The sequence below is a fragment of the Durio zibethinus genome, chromosome 28 (assembly GCF_047325235.1).
Source record: "Durio zibethinus cultivar Kanyao isolate XHJ-2024 chromosome 28, ASM4732523v1, whole genome shotgun sequence".
Classification (NCBI taxonomy): Eukaryota; Viridiplantae; Streptophyta; class Magnoliopsida; order Malvales; family Malvaceae; genus Durio; species Durio zibethinus.
Genome location: NC_143189.1, coordinates 12359789 through 12379013, shown reverse-complemented (window position 1 = coordinate 12379013; position 19225 = coordinate 12359789). Strand labels below are relative to the sequence as shown.

Genomic DNA, 19225 nt, shown 5'->3' with positions numbered 1-19225 from the left:
AACGCTTACAACGATCATCCCCATCCTCGTTATGAAATAAAATATTTATTACTACTAAAAACTAGATAATCGAAAAAGAGCCCCCCCAAAAAATTAGAAAATCAATGTCTTCGAATAAATATGTACTTACTTAAAATTTCTATTTTCGCAGACCTTTAAAAAGAAAAAAAAAAAAAAAAAAGAACCATTAAGCCCCAAATTGAACTTTTTTTAAACCCCAACCCCGAAATTAATTCGACTCGCACCTTACTTTTTTTTTTTTTTCCTCTTCTCGATCGTCTCCTTTTCCTTTTATCATCTCTCTCGGTGTCATACGCTCGTGTCAATTTCCCTTCGCACGTGCAATTCAGGCGGTGTTTCGCTGACTCCTTGCGTTTTCCTGTTTTATTTCCCGATCGTCGTGTCATCGCGATTCTCGGTCTTACCATCGGAATTCTCGAAGCTCCGATCGTAGTTGCTCTTACTTCTGCGTTCAATTTGCATTTTTTCTCAGGTTCGTTTTTAGGGTTTTCATTTTCTCCTTGATTGTTTTAGTAAATTAGGTTTTTTATTTATTAAACTAGGGTTAGTTATTTCTTATTGCTTAATTCACTAATTAGGACCGTGTTTTATCTTGGAATTCCCAAATTGGGCTTTTCTTGCTTCATTGACCGAAATTCCCCAATATTTCATCCAATTTAGCAAATTTCAGTTTCATTTTTGTTGAACAATGTGAAATTTTTAAAGTTGAGATTCAATTATTGAAATTTGAGTTAATTTATTCAACTTTCCTGAATATCTACCGGCAGGGTACATTAAATACAGAAATGCCATAAAAGTGATGTATTTGAAGTGACAATTTAAGGAGGGAAAAAAAGAAGGAAGCATGAGTGGTGGTGGATGTTGTGATTGTACGGCGAGAGTGTGGAATAAGTTATGCTGGTTTTTCTAGTTGTGGTAGTTACTAAGACAAGGCGAAAACGAAGAAGGAATAAGGACAGAAATGGATGTGCAGGCACATATGTCAGGACAGATATCAGGACAGGTGCCTAATCAAGGGGGATTGGCCCAGCAAAATGGGAACCCTCTTCAGCCTGCCCAGATGCAGAATTTAGGCGTTGCTGGAGGTGTGACTGCTGGTCGCATTGTTGGCGCTGGAGGTCCTCTGCATAATACAATGAATATGGACCCTGACCTCATCAGAACACGTGAATATATGCAAGGGAAGATGTAAGATTTTCTATAACTGTAGTATTTATTTTTTACCATTTATACAAAATGTTTGCATCTGCTGATTGATTTAGTTTAAATTACAGAGAAATTTGAAATAAAAGCTGAATAAGACATTGAGTTAATTCTGTCTGAATGCTATTTAATACCAATAGAAGCTTGTTATCATTTGTGTTCATCGTTATCTTTTTTTTTTTGTGTGTGTGTGTGTGTGCGTGTACAATTGTGCATGTTTGTAATGTACATGTGCTGCTTGATTCTCAGTTGCATGTCAGTAACATTCTTTTGTTATAGATGGTGGCATTTTTGCTTTTTATTTTTATTAGTTCTATACCACTGTAAATTACACCCTTTAGTTGAGATTATATTTATATTTGTTTCTCTACTTCTACAAAATGTGCATAGAAGTTAGCATACAAAAGTAACTTAGTGACAAAATCACTGTAGGACTTAGATGTCTGTTTTTCACTTAAACTTAGTGATCTATGTTATATATTAAGTATCATTGGTAGGATTCTACTGTGAAGAAAACAGTGAAAAAGATTTTTGCAGTTAAATAGTTTGGTATCTGTTTGTGTAGGAATTTATGAGCCTGTAGATAATGTTGATTCTTCTTTGAGATATACATTGATGCATGCATCATTAAATAGTTGTTTCAACAATTTAAGAGCCATTTTCTAGTGCAACAAGGAAGGCTTCTGGTTCAAGTTCAAGTTTTTAGAGAGCTCTCTCTCTCTCTCTCTCTTAAAAAGGAAAAAAGCTAAAGGAAAAAATTGTTTGTTCATTGTTCTTAAGACTCCACATAGGTGAGAGAAGATGTATGTAATGATCCTTGTAATTTTCCATTGATATGGAGATGGATATTTAAATCATATGCAATGGAAAATTATTTTCTTGTTGTTGATTTCATATAATCATTGTTTTTATTTAGCTTCTATGTGAGATTAATCTATATATCAAGATTAGCCATTTCAGTCTTAGAATTTTTGTTATTATATCAGTGTGTAGTGTTCATTTCTTTTTTATAACTTATGCAATTTTTGATCTATTTTTTGCCAGCATTGAGGTTTTGAAATTGCGGCACCAGCATCCTATTACTGATGCATCAATGATCAAGTTTCAAGATTTTGTAAGACGGTTGGAAGAAGGCCTATTTAGGATCGCTCATACAAAGGTTAATTATTTTGTCAAATTACTATGTTTTGAGCAAATCTGTTTCTTGACTGATGCTTTTTCCCGTTTCATTTGTATATTTTCTTTCTTTACCCTTTTTTTTGTCTATTTTCTTGATTTTCTTTCATACTGTACAAGCACATTTCTTTTGCATTCTTCTGATCACTTTTAATTCTTTGTGCTACAACTTTCTTTTATTTCCCCTGATTTTTGATGCTTGAAATTTGTTTTCTAGGAGGACTATACAAATTTGAGTACTTTAGAGCACCGTTTACAGACTCTAATAAAGGGGAGCAGAAATGTGCACAACCAAAGACATGCGCAGCTTGTTAATTCGGCATCAGCATCGGTTGGTACAATGATACCGACCCCTGGTATGTCACACAGTGGCAGTCCTAGCATCATGGTTACATCTTCCATAGATACATCTATGAATGCTGCCAGTGCAAGCATTGCTGCTACAAATGTCAATACAGGAAGCCTGTTGCCTACTGGTGGAATGACTAGTGGTTCCTTTGGTAGATCTGAAGGTAAATTTGAGCCTTACAGTCTTTTATAATTGTAATTAAATAGCATTTTCCACCAAGGGTAACAGAATGGTACTTTTATAGGAAATATGTCTAATGGGTATCAACAGTCACCTACAAATTTTCCTATTGCTTCTGGTGGAATGTCATCAATTGGTGTGCAAAGAATGACAAGCCAAATGATTCCCACTCCTGGATATAATAGTAATAACAATAATAGTAGCATTAATAGTCAGTCTTCCCATAATGTTGGTGATCTTTCAACCGTTGAATCAACGATGGTCTCGCAGCCACAGCAGCAAAAGCAACATGTTGGTGGTCAAAACAGTCGTATTTTGCACACCCTTGGCAGCCAAATGGGTAGCGGCATCAGGTCTGGCTTGCAGCAGAAAACTTTTGGGTTTCCTAATGGATCCCTAAATGGTGCATTGGGGATGCTGGGCAACAATATGCAAATTGTTAATGAACCTGGGACTTCTGGGGGTTATCAGACTAACACCTCTTTTGCTAATTCACCAAAACCTTTGCAACAACACTTTGACCAACATCAGCGACCCCTAATGCAAGGTAACATTGTGATTTCATTTGTCTTTCTCTATTCCATTTGATTTAGTAATAATGAATCTGAATATGTAATTTGTTATTCGGATATATGAGTTGTCTCAAAGAAAGCAATTCTTTGTGTCAGGCGATGGATATGGAATGAACAGTTCCGATTCTTTTGGGTCTGGAAACTTGTATGGTGCTGTAACATCTGTTGGATCAGTGACAAACTCTCAGAATTTGAATCCTGTTAATTTGCAGTCTATGTCCAGAACAAATTCTTCTTTGATAAGTAATCAGTCAAATTTACATGATGTGCAATCAGCTGCCCATATGAAGCCCCGTTCGTTCGATCTATTTGAAAAGATGAATTTCCAACCTGCCATTTCTTTGAGAGACGATGTCCTTCAAGTTAATCAACAGCAACAATTTCAGCAGCAGCCCCTTCAGTTCCAACAACAGCAGTTTTTGCAACAGCAATGCCATCAGAAGCAGCAAAATCAGCAACAACAAACTCTGCTGAGCAATAGTGGTTATAGTCGGTCTCAGCTGGCATCTGATTGCAGTCTAGTGAAGTGTGAACCTGGAGTGGAACACCATGCCGAGGTTCCACATCAACAAGTTCCTGAACAATTTCAGCTGCCTGAATTGCAGAATCAATTCCAGCAGAACCATGCGGAAGAGCTCTCTAGTCAGTTGGGTATGTGTTCATCGCTGCCTCAAAAGTCTAAGCAAATGCAACAGATGTTGCATCAACACCAATTGATTCCAGAGTCTCAAAATGATTATAAACTTTCGGCTGGAGTGCAGTTGGAATCAGTTGGGCAGAGCCAGTGGCACCCTCACTCACAAGATCGGGCTCAAATGCCAGGGAACATGTCACATGAGCAGCATATCCAAGAGGATTTCCACCAGAGAATAACCAGGCAGGATGAAGCTCAATGTAACAATTTGTCTGCAGATGCATCCACTATCAGTCCAATGGTTGTTCCTAGAAGCTCATCAGATACTTCAAATTCGAGGGGTGCCATCAATAGATCTGGAAATGGGAGCCATGACCGGCAGTTCAGAAATCAAGTGAGGTGGCTTTTGTTTCTGCGCCATGCTCGTAATTGTAAAGCACCTGAGGGTAAGTGTGATAGCTATTGTTTTACTGTACGAAAGTTGTGGAGTCATATGGATAAATGTGAATCATCTCAATGCTCATATCCTCGATGCCATCACTCCAAGATATTGATTCGTCATCACAAGACTTGTGCAAATCAAACATGCCCTGTTTGTGTTCCTGCTAAAAATTATGTGAAGGCTCAGAAGGCACGTGCCTGTCTAAACACTGCTTCTGTTTTGCCATCCTCGGATAGTGGATCTAATAAAACATATGATGCTGGAGACATTTCAGCTAGAATGACTTCTACAACTGCATTGATTGATACTTCTGTAGACATACAGCCTTCACTAAAACGCATGAAGATAGAGCAGTCTTCTCGGTCTGTTATTGCTGAAAGTGAAGGTCCTGTAGTATCAGGTTCTGTTGTTGCTGAACCTTATATATCTCAGGATATCCAGTGCCAAGATTACCAACACGTTGACAGGCGTATGCCAGTTAAATCTGAGCCTATGGAAGTGAAGACCGAAGTCCCCAAGAGTGCTGCTAAAGATAGTCCTGTTATTATTGAGATGAAGGATGCTGTAGAGGACATTAGCAATCAGAATACTGATGGTGGGCCTATTACATGTGATCAATTTGGTGGTCTACCTAAGCAAGAAAATGCTACGATTGAAAAGGAGCCTGACTCAGTTAAACAAGAAAATGTGACACAGTCTTCCGAAAGTGCAGCTGGAACTAAGTCTGGGAAACCAAAAATAAAGGGGGTGTCACTGACCGAACTGTTCACCCCTGAGCAAGTTAGGGAGCATATTACAGGTCTAAGGCAATGGGTTGGCCAGGTATCTTTATTGTAGTGTTGTGATTTGTTTCATGCTGTTTTTAGTATTGTATGTAGATCATTCCTAAGTTGTCAGAGGTGAATATATGTGCTAGCTTACTACTTGATGTACCAGAAAATGGACTTGGAGACAGAACAAGGTATATTGATGATAGTTATTTTCTTTCTTTTACAGAGTAAAGCAAAGGCTGAAAAGAATCAAGCAATGGAGCACTCAATGAGTGAGAACTCATGTCAGTTATGTGCAGTTGAGAAACTTCCTTTTGAACCACCACCTATTTATTGCAGTTCATGTGGTGCTCGCATTAAGCGAAATGCAATGTACTATACAATGGGAGCTGGTGATACACGACATTACTTTTGTATTCCATGCCATAATGAGGCTCGTGGAGATATCATTGTTGCCGATGGAACTGCCATTCCTAAGGCAAGGCTTGAGAAGAAGAAGAATGATGAAGAGACTGAAGAATGGGTATTTACAATACATACTTTTTTGAGTGTTATGATATTTCATGATCATCCCTAACAGTTTCTCTTACATGTTTCTTTGTCTTCAATAAAATTGAGCAGTGGGTTCAATGTGACAAGTGTGAGGCTTGGCAGCATCAAATTTGTGCTTTATTCAATGGTAGAAGGAATGACGGTGGGCAAGCTGAATATACATGCCCCAATTGCTATATCGCTGAGGTTGAAAGAGGAGAGCGCAAGCCCTTACCCCAGAGTGCTGTCCTTGGGGCCAAAGATTTGCCAAGAACAATCCTTAGTGACCACATGGAGCAGCGATTATTTAGGAGACTGAAACAGGAAAGACTAGAAAGGGCAAGGGTTCAGGGAAAAAGTTATGATGAGGTGATTAATATTCTCATGATAACAGTTGATTCTATGTTGTATATCGTGATCTTTTTGCTACTTTAACGTTGCTTAGAGATGTTCAGAATTGCTACAAATTCACACACACGTGCACACATCAAAAAAAAAAAAAAAAGAAAGAAAGAAAGATAGCTATATTAGTAAGCTTGCTTGTTCCTAGTTATATGGTGAAGAAACAAAAGCTGTATTGGTGATATAAGTTGAAGCATATTTTTTGCTGGTGATTCAGCTTTTAGCATGGAGGTTTTTAGTTTTTTTTTTTTTTTTTTTAATTGTGAGAACATTTAAAAATGGGGTGATTGGATCATACTAACTTTTGTGTTTGAAAGGAACTGGATGGCTTTGATTGGTGTTTTACATGTGCCACCTGTTAGCCAGTTATAGGTCACATAGCCACAAAGCTTATTGTCTATAGTGCAGAACTTAAAACTTCTGATTCCTTTAACTTGGGCCCATTAACTTTCTTCTATATATGGAATATCTTTTTGTTGTTACTGTTGATTTCTTTTCCGGTCTTTTGAAGTTGCATGTTAGTCCTTTCTAGTGACTTCTTATGGACTTCTGCTGCTGAAGGAAAAATAAGTTTATTTCTTTTTTCATTGATATTTCCAGGTTCCTGGGGCTGAGGCACTTGCTATCAGAGTTGTTTCATCAGTTGACAAAAAGCTGGAAGTCAAACAGCAGTTTCTTGAAATCTTTCAAGAAGAGAATTATCCACCTGAATTTCCCTATAAATCAAAGGTGCCAAGGATATAAATTAAGTGTAATAGATGCTTGTATGTTCTTTTTTTTTTTTTTTTTATAGATTAAGTGTAATACATGCTTGTATGCTGCAAATGTCACTTTTAATTGTAATTATGAAGTGCTTATGCGTTATGTTTTTCTCTTTTAGGTAATTTTATTGTTTCAGAAGATAGAAGGAGTAGAAGTCTGCTTGTTTGGTATGTATGTTCAAGAATTTGGATCAGAATGTGCATTCCCAAATCAGCGCCGTGTTTATCTGTCATACCTAGATTCAGTCAAGTATTTCCGACCTGAGGTTAAAGCAGTTACTGGGGAGGCTCTCCGTACATTTGTTTACCATGAAATTCTTGTAAGTCCAAACTTCATTGAATTCTACTTAGTGATAATTATTGTCACGATTTTCATTTTACATGTGGTATCAGTGATCTATTTAGTTGAGATCTTTGTCTAACATATTGGACTCTAAACCTTAAATTTTCAGATTGGATACCTTGAATATTGTAAGAAGCGTGGTTTTACAAGTTGCTACATTTGGGCTTGCCCTCCTCTTAAGGGTGAAGATTATATCTTATATTGTCATCCAGAAATTCAGAAAACACCTAAATCAGATAAACTACGAGAGTGGTGAGGCAAATAGTTGTCAAGTTTTTTTTTATTCCTTTGCGTTTCTTGTTACATTTTTGTTAATCCATTGTTATTAATTTCTCTGATTTGCGTGAATGCTGTTTCAGGTATTTAGCAATGTTAAGGAAAGCTTCCAAGGAAAACGTTGTAGTTGATCTTACTAATTTATATGATCATTTCTTTGTAACTACTGGTGAATGTAAGGCCAAGGTAACAGCAGCTAGGCTGCCATATTTTGATGGTGATTACTGGCCGGGGGCTGCTGAAGATCTAATTAATCAGCTTCGTCAAGAAGAAGATGGCAGAAAGCTGAATAAAAAAGGAACAACCAAAAAGACTATAACAAAAAGGGCTTTAAAAGCATCGGGTCAGTCTGATCTCTCTGCTAATGCATCAAAGGATCTGCTACTGATGCATAAAGTAATTTCTTTTCTTCCTAATCTTTTAGCCTTTTTTCCTCTATGATTTTGTTCTGCGTAAAGCCAGTAGATGTGGAAATTACAATCTTGCTACGTCAGTGTTGACATTTTTCGTATCATGACCCAAGGGATTTTAACTGGTTATATTACTCATTCCCCCCCTGTTTTCTTCACTTCAGCTTGGTGAGACCATTTGCCCAATGAAGGAGGATTTTATCATGGTTCACTTGCAACATTGTTGCAGTCATTGTTGTATTCTAATGGTATCCGGAAACCGCTGGGTCTGCAACCAGTGCAAGAACTTTCAGATTTGTGATAAGTAAGACTGCTACTCTATTTAGCTGTGTATTATTATTATTATTATTATTATTATTATTATTATCTTGTATAGCTGAGCTGATCTATACCACATGTGATATAGATCCTAAAAACTTCTATTCTCTCTGTCTGTGTGTGTGACCAAGAAGTATACCACATGTAATACTCTAGCAAGCAATGATTTTATCAGTTGGATTTTATAAATAGTAACATGATTCTGTAGAACGAGAACCTATATATGAGAGGGGTATGCTCTCTTTCATGCACATTATATTGTTTCTATTTTTTTTGCAAGTTTGAATCTATGCTAGGGTTCAATCTTTTTCTGCATTCTACGAATGAAAGCATTTTCAATTCTGACAGTTATAAGTCCAGCCACTTTCATATGCAAATCGTAAATAATTACTAGTACCATAGAGGTATACTATTTATATAACTCCTTGGCATTATTTTTATTATTATTACTATTATTTTTGCTCAGCCTTTGTCATTACATTCTAGATTTAAACTTTAATCACATTTCTTAGCCTTTACACTAATACAAACAATGCAAGTTCTTAATCCTTGGTTTTAGTTATGAAAGATTCCATGGTTGGTTATTCATGTTGATGATGGGCCTTCCGTTGTTAAGTTTCTAGAAATTTATTGTTGAAATAATCTCTGGCGGGGACAGCCTTTTTTAGCAAAAAAGAAATCTTCATATTTTTGGGAAAAAGAAAAAAACATGTAGGAAGTTACCATTGCCTGGTACAAAAATTTCACCTGGTAGTTGACATGTTAGTTCTAATAATATATATCTGCTTAAATGATATTTCAGAGTGACTTTTTTTCCTTCATTTTAAATTCTGTATGTTACAGTCATATTTTTGCTTTTAGAGAAAAGGAAACTGATCCTTCAGCTCTTAAAAAATACTGATTATTTTTCATGTTTCAAGACTTATCTCTCCTTCCCGTTATTAGAAGCCTAATGATGCAATTCTTATCTTTGATCCGTTATCTTCCTATATTCTTATTTCAATACACTTCCACCAACTAGGAGAAAGTTTCCTATATAAATGGATCTGATGTTTCCTTGTTTCTACCTTCACAGGTGCTATGAAACAGAGCAGAAACGTGAAGAAAGAGAGAGACATCCCATCAATCAGAGGGACAAACATGTTCTTTATCCGGTAAGTTTGTCAGAGTACTACATTAATTTACTGCCAGCGTTTGTGTCTGATGCTGCTTCTGTATGCAGACTTGTCTTTTCTTTTCTAATTGAATTTTTGTGGAAAATTGTCATTGTGTAGGTTGAAATAACTGATGTACCTACTGATACAAAGGATAAAGATGAAATTCTTGAGAGTGAATTCTTTGATACTAGGCAGGCATTTTTGAGTCTTTGTCAAGGGAATCATTATCAGTATGATACCCTAAGGCGGGCTAAACATTCCTCAATGATGGTCCTCTACCATCTTCACAATCCAACTGCTCCTGCATTTGTCACTACCTGTTACAAATGTCATCTGGACATTGAAACTGGTCAAGGTTGGCGCTGTGAAGTTTGCCCTGATTATGATGTGTGCAATGCCTGTTACCAAAAGGATGGGGGAATTGATCATCCTCATAAGTTAACAAATCATCCATCCACAGCAGAACGTGATGCACAGAATAAAGAGGCTAGGCAACTTCGGGTCCTACAGGTACTTTTTTTTAATAAATTTATTGAACTCTTGTAATAAAAAATTGTCTCAACTGTTTGATTAGTAGGGAGTGGCTAATTGGCTAAATCTCATCAGAACAAACACGCACACATCTATTCAAAGACCAGTAATGGTGTACATCTGACAATGGCTTGTATCTGGACCCCTTTTTATTCTTTTTTGGGGGGTTGTAGTGGCACCAATAATTTACTTGTAAACATTGAAAAGTGTGACTAATGAACTCTCTATTTGGATGTTTCTGAGATGCTATTGGCACGCTGCACTTAAATATTGAAATATGCTAAATGTAAAGTATCTTTGTTCCCTGATTATATTATTTTCCTTCTATTTGGCAAGTAGATGGTTGGAAAAATGAGTTTATGACTACGTGTGCAAACATGAGATGCGTTCTTCTAACTGGATTGGTTTGAAATTTGCAGCTGAGGAAAATGCTTGACCTTTTGGTGCATGCATCACAATGTCGTTCTGCTCATTGTCAATACCCAAATTGTCGGAAAGTGAAGGGGCTTTTCCGGCATGGAATACAATGCAAAACACGTGCTTCTGGTGGCTGTTTACTTTGCAAGAAAATGTGGTATCTGCTGCAACTTCATGCACGAGCATGCAAAGAATCCGAATGCCATGTACCGCGTTGCAGGTACATGCATGTGCCTTTCTCCCTCCTGAACGGCAAAATGTTACGCTCCTTTCTATGTTTGTGCTCATGTGTTCAATTTAAAGCTAATAAGGTTAAATTTGTTATTTAATACAGAGATCTTAAGGAACATTTGAGGAGGCTTCAACAGCAGTCTGATTCGCGACGAAGGGCTGCTGTGATGGAGATGATGAGACAGAGAGCTGCAGAGGTTGCTGGTAATTCTGGGTAAAAACCAAATTGTTAATATATATTTGGATGTTTTGATGAAAAAAGCTCCCTTCTACATAGGGAGATAGAAAATAGTTTTTTTTCTGCTCCATTGGTTCACTGGTTGGAGCTAAGCAATGATGGAGAAAAACCGGCGCATCTAGAAGTTCAGAAGGGGATAGTCATACAATACTACGAAGAGATTGATTCGTGATTGCTTGTTAGGGAACAATTCTTTCGTTCATAAACCCGTGACTAAATTCCCTGCAAAGAAAGCTAATGAAGTTTTACGAGATCTGCCTGCAACAGTCACAAACAATGCGCCTCTCGGAGTTCAAGTACTGATGTGTGTCAGTGGCCTGATTTGATGATTCTTTAAATTTTTATCTTGTATTCCGTGGAATGCCATCCCTTTGGTGGTGAGTGTACTATAATTATTCTAATCTGTCTAAATTGCTCTCTTATAGAGGAATGTGGGAGGGAGGTTTGTTTAAAAATCTTTTGGTTTTGTCTATCTCCTCCACTTCTTTTTTTTGGTTTTCCCCTTCGAACATTGACCCCCCTTTTTGTAGAATGGTTTCTAATTTAAGGATGGAAAAATAAGTAAGCATTAGAGAATAGCAGCTATTCATTTTTACTCAATACTCTAAAATTATGTTTATATAGTTCAAGGAAGGTCTATTTAATTCTTACTCTTTCTAATGAATGTTGTTGATTATGGGATTTTAATGCATTTTTTTTCCCTATAGTAGCAACATTTGGTTTTTACATTGGTAAAATCATTTTGTTCTCTTTTATGTGAATCAGTTCAAAGAATATCTCAATGGATAAAATATTAAAAGAGCTTGTGAATTTTATTATTTTATTTAAGTAAGTTTTTATATTTTTATTGTATCTAAGTAAGTTTTTATTTTTAATTTTTTGTATTAATGTATGTTTTTATTTCAAATAAAAGATTGATTTATGTCAAGATTTATTTAGTTATAAATTAAATGATAAAGATTTATTTTGATACAAATTAAAGTTTATTGGTTTATTTGGGTACAAAATAAAAGATAAAAAATTTATTTGATTGTAATAAAATTATGTGTATCTAAGTAAAATAATAAAGTTTGAGGATTTTTTTTATTATTTTATCTTATCTAAATTTTGATTTGTTTATAATTTTAAGTATTCATTCCATTCCTTTAAAAGGAGAAAAAAAATAGAAAAGTAATCTCTTCATAATTATTCACTTTTGCAATGGATGATCTAAGTTTAAACCTTTTGTTTTTTTTTTTACTGAACTGCATCAAAAATTAGAAAATAGCAATGAGAGTTGTAATTGCAACAACAATAAGTCTTTCTACTAGTTTAAGCAACAGTCTTATTTGTAACTGTTAGACATTAAGATTTTTTTATGGTACTTTAGGGACAATATCTTTTTGTAATCTATCCATTACTGATATTATTGGTGATGTTAGTTAAACTTAGTTAAAATATATTAAACTTCTTGAAACAAGGAGAGATGTCTTAACTGATACACCTAATCTTTTAATATAAATTATATTAGACAATGGAATGAAGTTGGAGTTCCTAGCACATATCTCTTTTGCCTTCTACTTTCTATTGTGTTTTTCATTTTCTTTCTCAAAATTACATTATGGTATTAGAGCTTTAGAAATGATCATAAGGGCTGTAAGTTAGAGTGCAAACTAGTAAAACTTTCTTTCTCAAAACCTTAAACCTTTTAAAACCTGTTGCATGGCTTTTAGCAACTTTGTAACTCCATCACCTTCTGTATTCATATGAGAAAATTATCTTGTTTGGTTAGTAAAGATGAAGTCATATTTAAGAGCATTTGACTTATGGAAAGTAGTGGAAATAGGGAGAGATACACCACCCTTAAGAGCAAATCCAACAATTGTTTAAATTAAGCAACACATTGAGAAGTTTTCCAAAAAATACAAAAGCTTTATCTTGCATCCATTCAGCTATAATAGATGTGATCTTCACAAGAATAATAACTTGTGAAACAGGCAAAGAAGCATGGGACAAACTTAAGGAGGAATTCCAAGGGAGTGACAAAACAAGGGAAATTCAAGTGCCTAACTTATAGAGAGAGTTAGAGTTTCTAAAGATGAAAGACGCTGAGATTGTCAAAAAGTATTCTAATAGACTCATAAAGGTAGGTTAACCAACTAAGGTTGCATGGAAAAGAGTTGTTAGATAAAAAGATTATTGAAAAGATACTTGTAAGTGTTCCAGAAAAGTTTGAATTAAAGATTTTCTCTTTGGAAGACTCAAGAGATCTATCTAAGCGTACCTTGATAGAAGTTGTGAATACTCTTCAAGCTTTAGAGCAAAGAAGAGTTATCAAACTTGAAGACGCATTAGAGGGAGCCTTTCAAGCAAGGCTCAAGGAAAAACATGCAGCCAACAATAAAGGTAGGAAGCAATCTAGAGTAAAAAAAGAAAAGAAAAAAAAAAAAGCAAATGGCCATAAAAAGGGAGACAAGGGAGGAAAGTATCCACCTTGTCCTCATTGCAGAAAGAAAAGCCACACCGACAACTACTATTGGTTTTATGATTGTACTAAAATTTTAGCATTTTATCATATCTTTTTAGTGCAAATTTAGTGAATATTTGCTTGTTTCATGAGAAATTTGTTTAAATATTCAATGTGTAGGTAAAAATATGAAAATAGAGAAAAAAAATGAAGCTTTTGGACTTATTTTGGATGCATTTTGGTACAAAAAGCTTCATTAGGTCGAAACTAGTGTGAACATGCTTCAATATAATACATTGGAGATTTTTCCTACCTTTTCCTTAATGGCTTCTTTTGCTTAATTAAGCTTAAATAAACTTTAATTCTAGCTTTAATCTTTATATTTTTCTTGTGAAAATATCATTTTTAGCTCATTAGTGCTTTGTCATCTTTGTAGTAAAGTTGCATGAGCTAAATTGGTAGCACTTACATAGGTGCGATTTAGAAGCCATAATTGGAGCTGGAAATTTCCAGAAAATTTCAAGGTTAATTTGGCAATTAAATGGCTATCATTTGGCTGGAATTTGAAGAACAAAGGGAGTTACAATTGGCGCCCAAAATTGGAGAAAGGAAACAAGCATAACCATTGGATGCATTTGGTGATGATCAAGTAGAAATGTAGCCATTTCTTGGATTCAACAGGAAAGCAAATGGGTAATTGTTTAGTTGGCAATTTGGAGGCTTCTCATTGGTTATCATTCTGACTTTTGAAAGCCTAAAAGATCAAAAGAAAAGAGCTTGAAGTGAAGAGAAGCAAACTAAGAAGCTTATGAAGCAAGATTGGATGACACCAAGATATCTAACCTATAAATAGGAGAGATGGCCAACCAAGTGGGAAAGTTTTTGGCATTTGTAGATTTTTTTTTCATTTCTTGCATTTTTACTTTCTTGCTAATTTTCTTTCTAGTAGTTTCCTCATTCTTTTATAGGGCTATTTGAAAGAAAATTCATTTAATTTTATAGCAAAATTTACTTTTCTTGCCTTTATTTTACATGCACTTTAAGATTCAATCAATAAAAGTTCAATTCCTTTAAGTTTTCTTGTTTAATTTCATGTATTTTCATTTATTGCTCAATTCTTTTTGGCAAAATTTTCTTACGAGGTAGTTACAGTTTTTTGCATTAGTTGTCTTTCAATTCTTTTGAGTTTTGATCCAAAGTTTTTTCTATGAACTCTCAATTCAAATCTCTATAAATCTGAAAATTTTTACATTCAAACTCAAAATTTTACAAAAATCTGGAAAGCTTCGGATGAAGATTTGGAAGCAAAGTAAGAAATCAAGTGGTGACGGCATTTGAGGATTCATCTCTCCTTGCTAAGCAATTAGTCCAATCTTTTCTCACTTTGCTCTTGTTAATTAATGTGTTTACTTGCTTAGATTCAATTCCTTGCTTTTAGTTCCATGTTTTTTTATTTTGTTTGGATGATTTTCTTTTAAGTGCTTTGTTTTTCTCTTTACTGCATTCAATTCTTGTTAAAGTTCATTAAGCTTGTTCTTGCATTGTTTGTTTTAATTTCTTTGTTAAGTCTTGTAGTAAACTTGTAGATCTAAGTTGCTTTAGCACAGTTGTAGTTCATTTGCTTTGTAAGATTGTAGATCTAAGCTTTAGTTTTCATTCGATTAAATTCCATATTTGAAAATTTAAGTTTGGTTTGTGTTTTTTAGTTGTTCTTGAGATTTTACTTCTTTAATTGCAATTCAATTGTGTTTTGATTCATATTTACTTACTATTTTCTCAAGTTAGAAGTTGTTCAGATTATTTTTATGTAGTTTCAAGATCATATTTCTTTTTGAAGTTAATAGTTATTTATTTTTTATTTCAATATTTTAGTTGTATTTTAGGTATCACTTGAGCTCTCTAATTCCAATTTCTTAGTTTATATTTACTTCCAAAGCATGTTAGATTTAATTCACAGCACTTTAGTTACTCTTTGTTAAGTTTTTCTAGTATGCTTGCTTTACATGTTATAGATATGCTTTTGGTTATTAATGTTTCTTGTCTTTGGTTCTATTCTTATTGATACTAGTTTCATATTTTATACTCTATTTGATTAAATTAACTTTAGATTGAGTGTGAAGATAATTGGTACTTAGTCTAGACTTTTTAACTAATCCCTGTGATGATTGGTACTTAGTCTAGACTTTTTAACTAAACCCTGTGGAATGATATCTTGACTTAGGTCACTTTTATTACATGAACGATCTGTGCATTTGCAGAAATCACCAATCAAGTTTTTAGCACTATTGCTGAGGATTAGGAGTCAAAAGTCTTAGGCTAATATCATGATTTGACATGCTCATCTATAGATTAGTTCCCCTTTAGTGTACATAAGCTAGGCTAGTTACTAACTTGCCTTGATCTTGTTTCTTTAGGGTATGCAAAACTAACTTTCCTTATTGTTTCTTTCCATTAGTTGTATATACTTAGAATTTTCCTTTAAAAGCCTCCCATTTGGTCTAGTTCTCCTTGTGGTTGATGTAAGCACTCAATTAGAAAGCATGAGTTGATCCCTTTAGATCCCAAGATAGAAAGTAGACTTAGGATACTTAAAAGGGAAAGGCAATCTGATCTTACGATAATGGCTGAACAAGCTAACAGTAAAGCTCTTAAAGATTATACTTTGCTCAATCTTAGTGGTTTCCCACCTAGCATTAGGAGGCTAACCATTTAAGCTAATAACTTTAAGATTAAACCTACAATCATCCAAATGATTCAAAATTTAAACATTAATGGTCATACGAGTAAAGACCTCAATGCTTACCTATGGAAATTTTTGAAGATCTATGATAAATTTAAACATAATGGTGTTATTGATGATGCCATTAAGCTTAGGTTATTTCCTTTTACCCTTAGAGATATAACGAAGAGTTGGTTAGCCTTTATGCCACCAGATTCTATTGCTACTTGGGATGATTTAGTTCAGAAGTTTATGGCTAAGTTTTTTCCTCTAGCCAAGACTGCCAAGTTGAGAAATGATATTACCACTTTTGCCTAGCATGATTCAGAGATCTTGTATAAGACATGAAAAAGATACAAGGAGCTTTTGAGGAGGTATCTACACTATGGACTACCAAGATGGTTAGAGATCTAGATTTTTAAAATGGATTGATACTTGCCACTAAAGCTATTCTAAATGCTGCCACAGGTGGTGCCCTCATGAGTAAAACTTTGATGTTGCATATGAGCTAATTGAGAACATGGCCACCAATAACTATTGGTGGTTTAATGAGAAATAACATCCAAGGAAAGCTTTAAAAATGTATGAACTAAGTGAGTTTACAACTTTAAGTGTTAAGATAGATTCCCTATCCAAATCTATTGAGTATCTAAATCTTAAGGCTACATTTTTTAAGCCTAGTCCTAGTCAGCAAAGGTCCACCTACAGTTCAGTTACATGTTGTGAAGTTTATATGGTTGGTTATACAAGTAATTCATGTCCTAGTCAACCAAAGAGTGTAGTACTTAAATCAAAACACTAGGTAACCTAATAACCCTATGCTTGCACATACAACATTGAAAGGAGGAATCACCCAGTTTTTTAATGGAATCAACAACAAGGTCAAAATGCTATTCTTGTTCATTCTACTTATGCAACTTAGTAGCTTTATTTTTTCAAACCATAAAACATCTTGGTTTTCACCTTATTTCATATCAACAATAGAACCCACATCCATACACCTCTTAATATCAACTTTTGCCACCTTTTGAGAAGAAATCTTTAGTTGAGGATCTTTTAAGCTTTTTGATCCAAACCCAGACTTCTTTTATGCAGAACCAAATACCATGTTTCATAACCAAACTCCATTAAAAGCCTAGAGACATAGATAGGCTAACTAGCTACTCTTTTTAGTACCTAACCCTAAGGCACTTTACTTAGAAACACTAAAGTTAACCCTAGAAAAGAAGGAAAAGAACAATGCAAGGCAACCATCCTTAGGAGTGGTAAGTAGTTAGCTAGCTACCTTGCCCAGGCTATACTTATGGATGTAGTAAAGGAGTTTGAGGATGAGAAAGAGGAAATTGTAGTTCAAAAGGAAGAAAAAGGCAAGAAGGTTGATGAGATGGTTATTCTTACCCAAATACTTACCTATATTTCAATGCCTAGTTCCTTTAGACCTACTCCTCCTAGGGTTGAGCCACTAGGCCTTATATTCCTTTCCCTAAAAAATTTCAGAAGTAGAAAAAGGAGAAGACGTTTTCTAAGTTTTTAGAGGTGTTTAAGAAACTTCACATTAACATTTCTTTTGCTGATGCATTAGATTGGATGCCTACCTGTCATAAAATATCAGTTCGAAGACTCGATCGTTAGGCGTAAAAATTTCAAAATTGTCAAAAATTACAGAGAGTTGCCACCATTTTTTTTTTTAAGATGTGATTGACCACCCAAAAATTTTATCTTTTAATATAAGAATAAAACAGGTTTAATGCTTTATTAAAAAGATAATTTTGGTCAATGAAAATAGATTGGGTTCGGAAGTCGATTATGTGTGGGAAATGATTATCACTTCCACAATGCCCACGAAATTGGTGCCAATTAATTATGCGTTAGTTGTAATTTTGGATAAAAATAATTTTTTATATGAAATTTAATTATAATTTTCTTTATCTGTAAGAAATAAAATTAGTTTAAAAAAATCCTTTATTTAGAAATATTATGAAAATTTTTAAATTAAAGAAATACTTTCAAAGTTTTCGACATAAAAGTAGAATTTGAAGTTAGTCTTTCCATTTAAGATTTATTATAACATTCTTTTTAAAATACTAAAAAAATACTATTTGTAAATGATAATCATTGATGACACTCTAACATCTAAGCAGAGTACCAACAATTATATTTCACAGAATGTTATTTTAATTTTATTTGTTCAAAACAAAAAAAAATTTAAGAAAACCTTTTATGTGGTAAAAAATGAAAAATAATATAATTAATATTTAACATCCATAACTAGAGCAAACATATATATATATATATGCATCATAAATGAATATATTAATTTAAAAATGAAACATATGCAAATGATGATCAAATGCGAAGTTAAGAATCAGGTTTTTAAATATAAATAGACCATTTGGACTCTCTAACATTTAGGTAGAGTTTATATGCAAATTTTTATATTAAAATCCCATCCTATTATTTTTATTATTTTGTATTTTTATAATCATGGTTAAAATGAATTTATTTTGAGTTGCAGAGATGTGTGAAAATTTTTAATAAAATAAAATTTTCCAAATACTCAAATATCTAAGCAGCATTTAGAAACATATTACTTTATGAAAGGTTTTTTTACAAACCTTTAGAAATTTAAAATGAGTTTGGGGTTTCAATTTAAGGTTTCAATTTACAGTTTTAACCTTAGGGTTTCGGTTTAAGTTTTAAGGCTTCGATTTAAGGGTTTTAGTTTATAAATTTACAAACTTATCTAAAAATTTCTAACATCTAGGCAAACTTTTAGAGCAAACTCATATTTCTAAATTCTCAAAAATAAATTCTTATATATTTTTCATATAAACTTATTTCATATAAGTTTTTCTAAAATATGTATTTTTATATTTTACTTATTTTTCCTTTTTCATTAAAAATTTATTTATAATTTATTAATTTTGTTTATTCTTTACATTTAATAATTCTCCAACATCTAGGTGGAATTATTAATTTTTAAAACATGATTTTGCGTCCCTCCAACATCTAGGCAGAGATTTAAAATCTCTTTTATTTTAAATATTATTTATTTTTGTTTTATTTGTGTTATTTATTACTATTATTATTTAGGAATT

At 33.8% G+C, this 19225-nt stretch overlaps 1 protein-coding gene across 2 annotated transcripts; it reads left to right on the top strand.

Moving 5' to 3' along the window:
• The first annotated feature begins 241 nt into the window (after positions 1-241).
• LOC111281099 (histone acetyltransferase HAC1-like) lies at positions 242-11557 on the top strand. 2 transcript variants are annotated; one of them, XM_022868709.2, is made up of 17 exons: positions 242-493; positions 789-1209; positions 2269-2383; positions 2618-2912; positions 2994-3476; positions 3598-5399; positions 5574-5870; positions 5969-6247; positions 6881-7009; positions 7161-7361; positions 7494-7636; positions 7744-8056; positions 8235-8374; positions 9464-9542; positions 9663-10055; positions 10496-10713; positions 10828-11557. In XM_022868709.2, exons 2-17 carry the CDS (start codon positions 983-985, stop codon positions 10940-10942), a joined length of 5229 nt encoding a protein of 1742 aa, XP_022724444.1. In that variant the 5' UTR covers positions 242-493; positions 789-982; the 3' UTR covers positions 10943-11557. The 2 variants fall into 2 exon arrangements, with proteins under 2 accessions (XP_022724444.1, XP_089613589.1); XM_089757463.1 differs by lacking the exons at positions 242-493; positions 2269-2383 and having other exon boundaries at positions 1074-1209.
• The last annotated feature ends 7668 nt before the right edge of the window (positions 11558-19225 follow it).

What these genes read in the sequence shown, in the direction of transcription:
- LOC111281099 (XM_022868709.2), top strand. Translation starts at nt 983, where the DNA reads ATGGATGTGCAGGCACATATGTCAGGACAGATATCAGGACAGGTGCCT. An exon ending in TTCCTTTGGTAGATCTGAAG is followed by an intron (nt 2,913 to 2,993) that starts GTAAATTTGAGC and finishes GTACTTTTATAG; the next exon opens with GAAATATGTCTAATGGGTAT. An exon ending in TGCCATGTACCGCGTTGCAG is followed by an intron (nt 10,714 to 10,827) that starts GTACATGCATGT and finishes TATTTAATACAG; the next exon opens with AGATCTTAAGGAACATTTGA.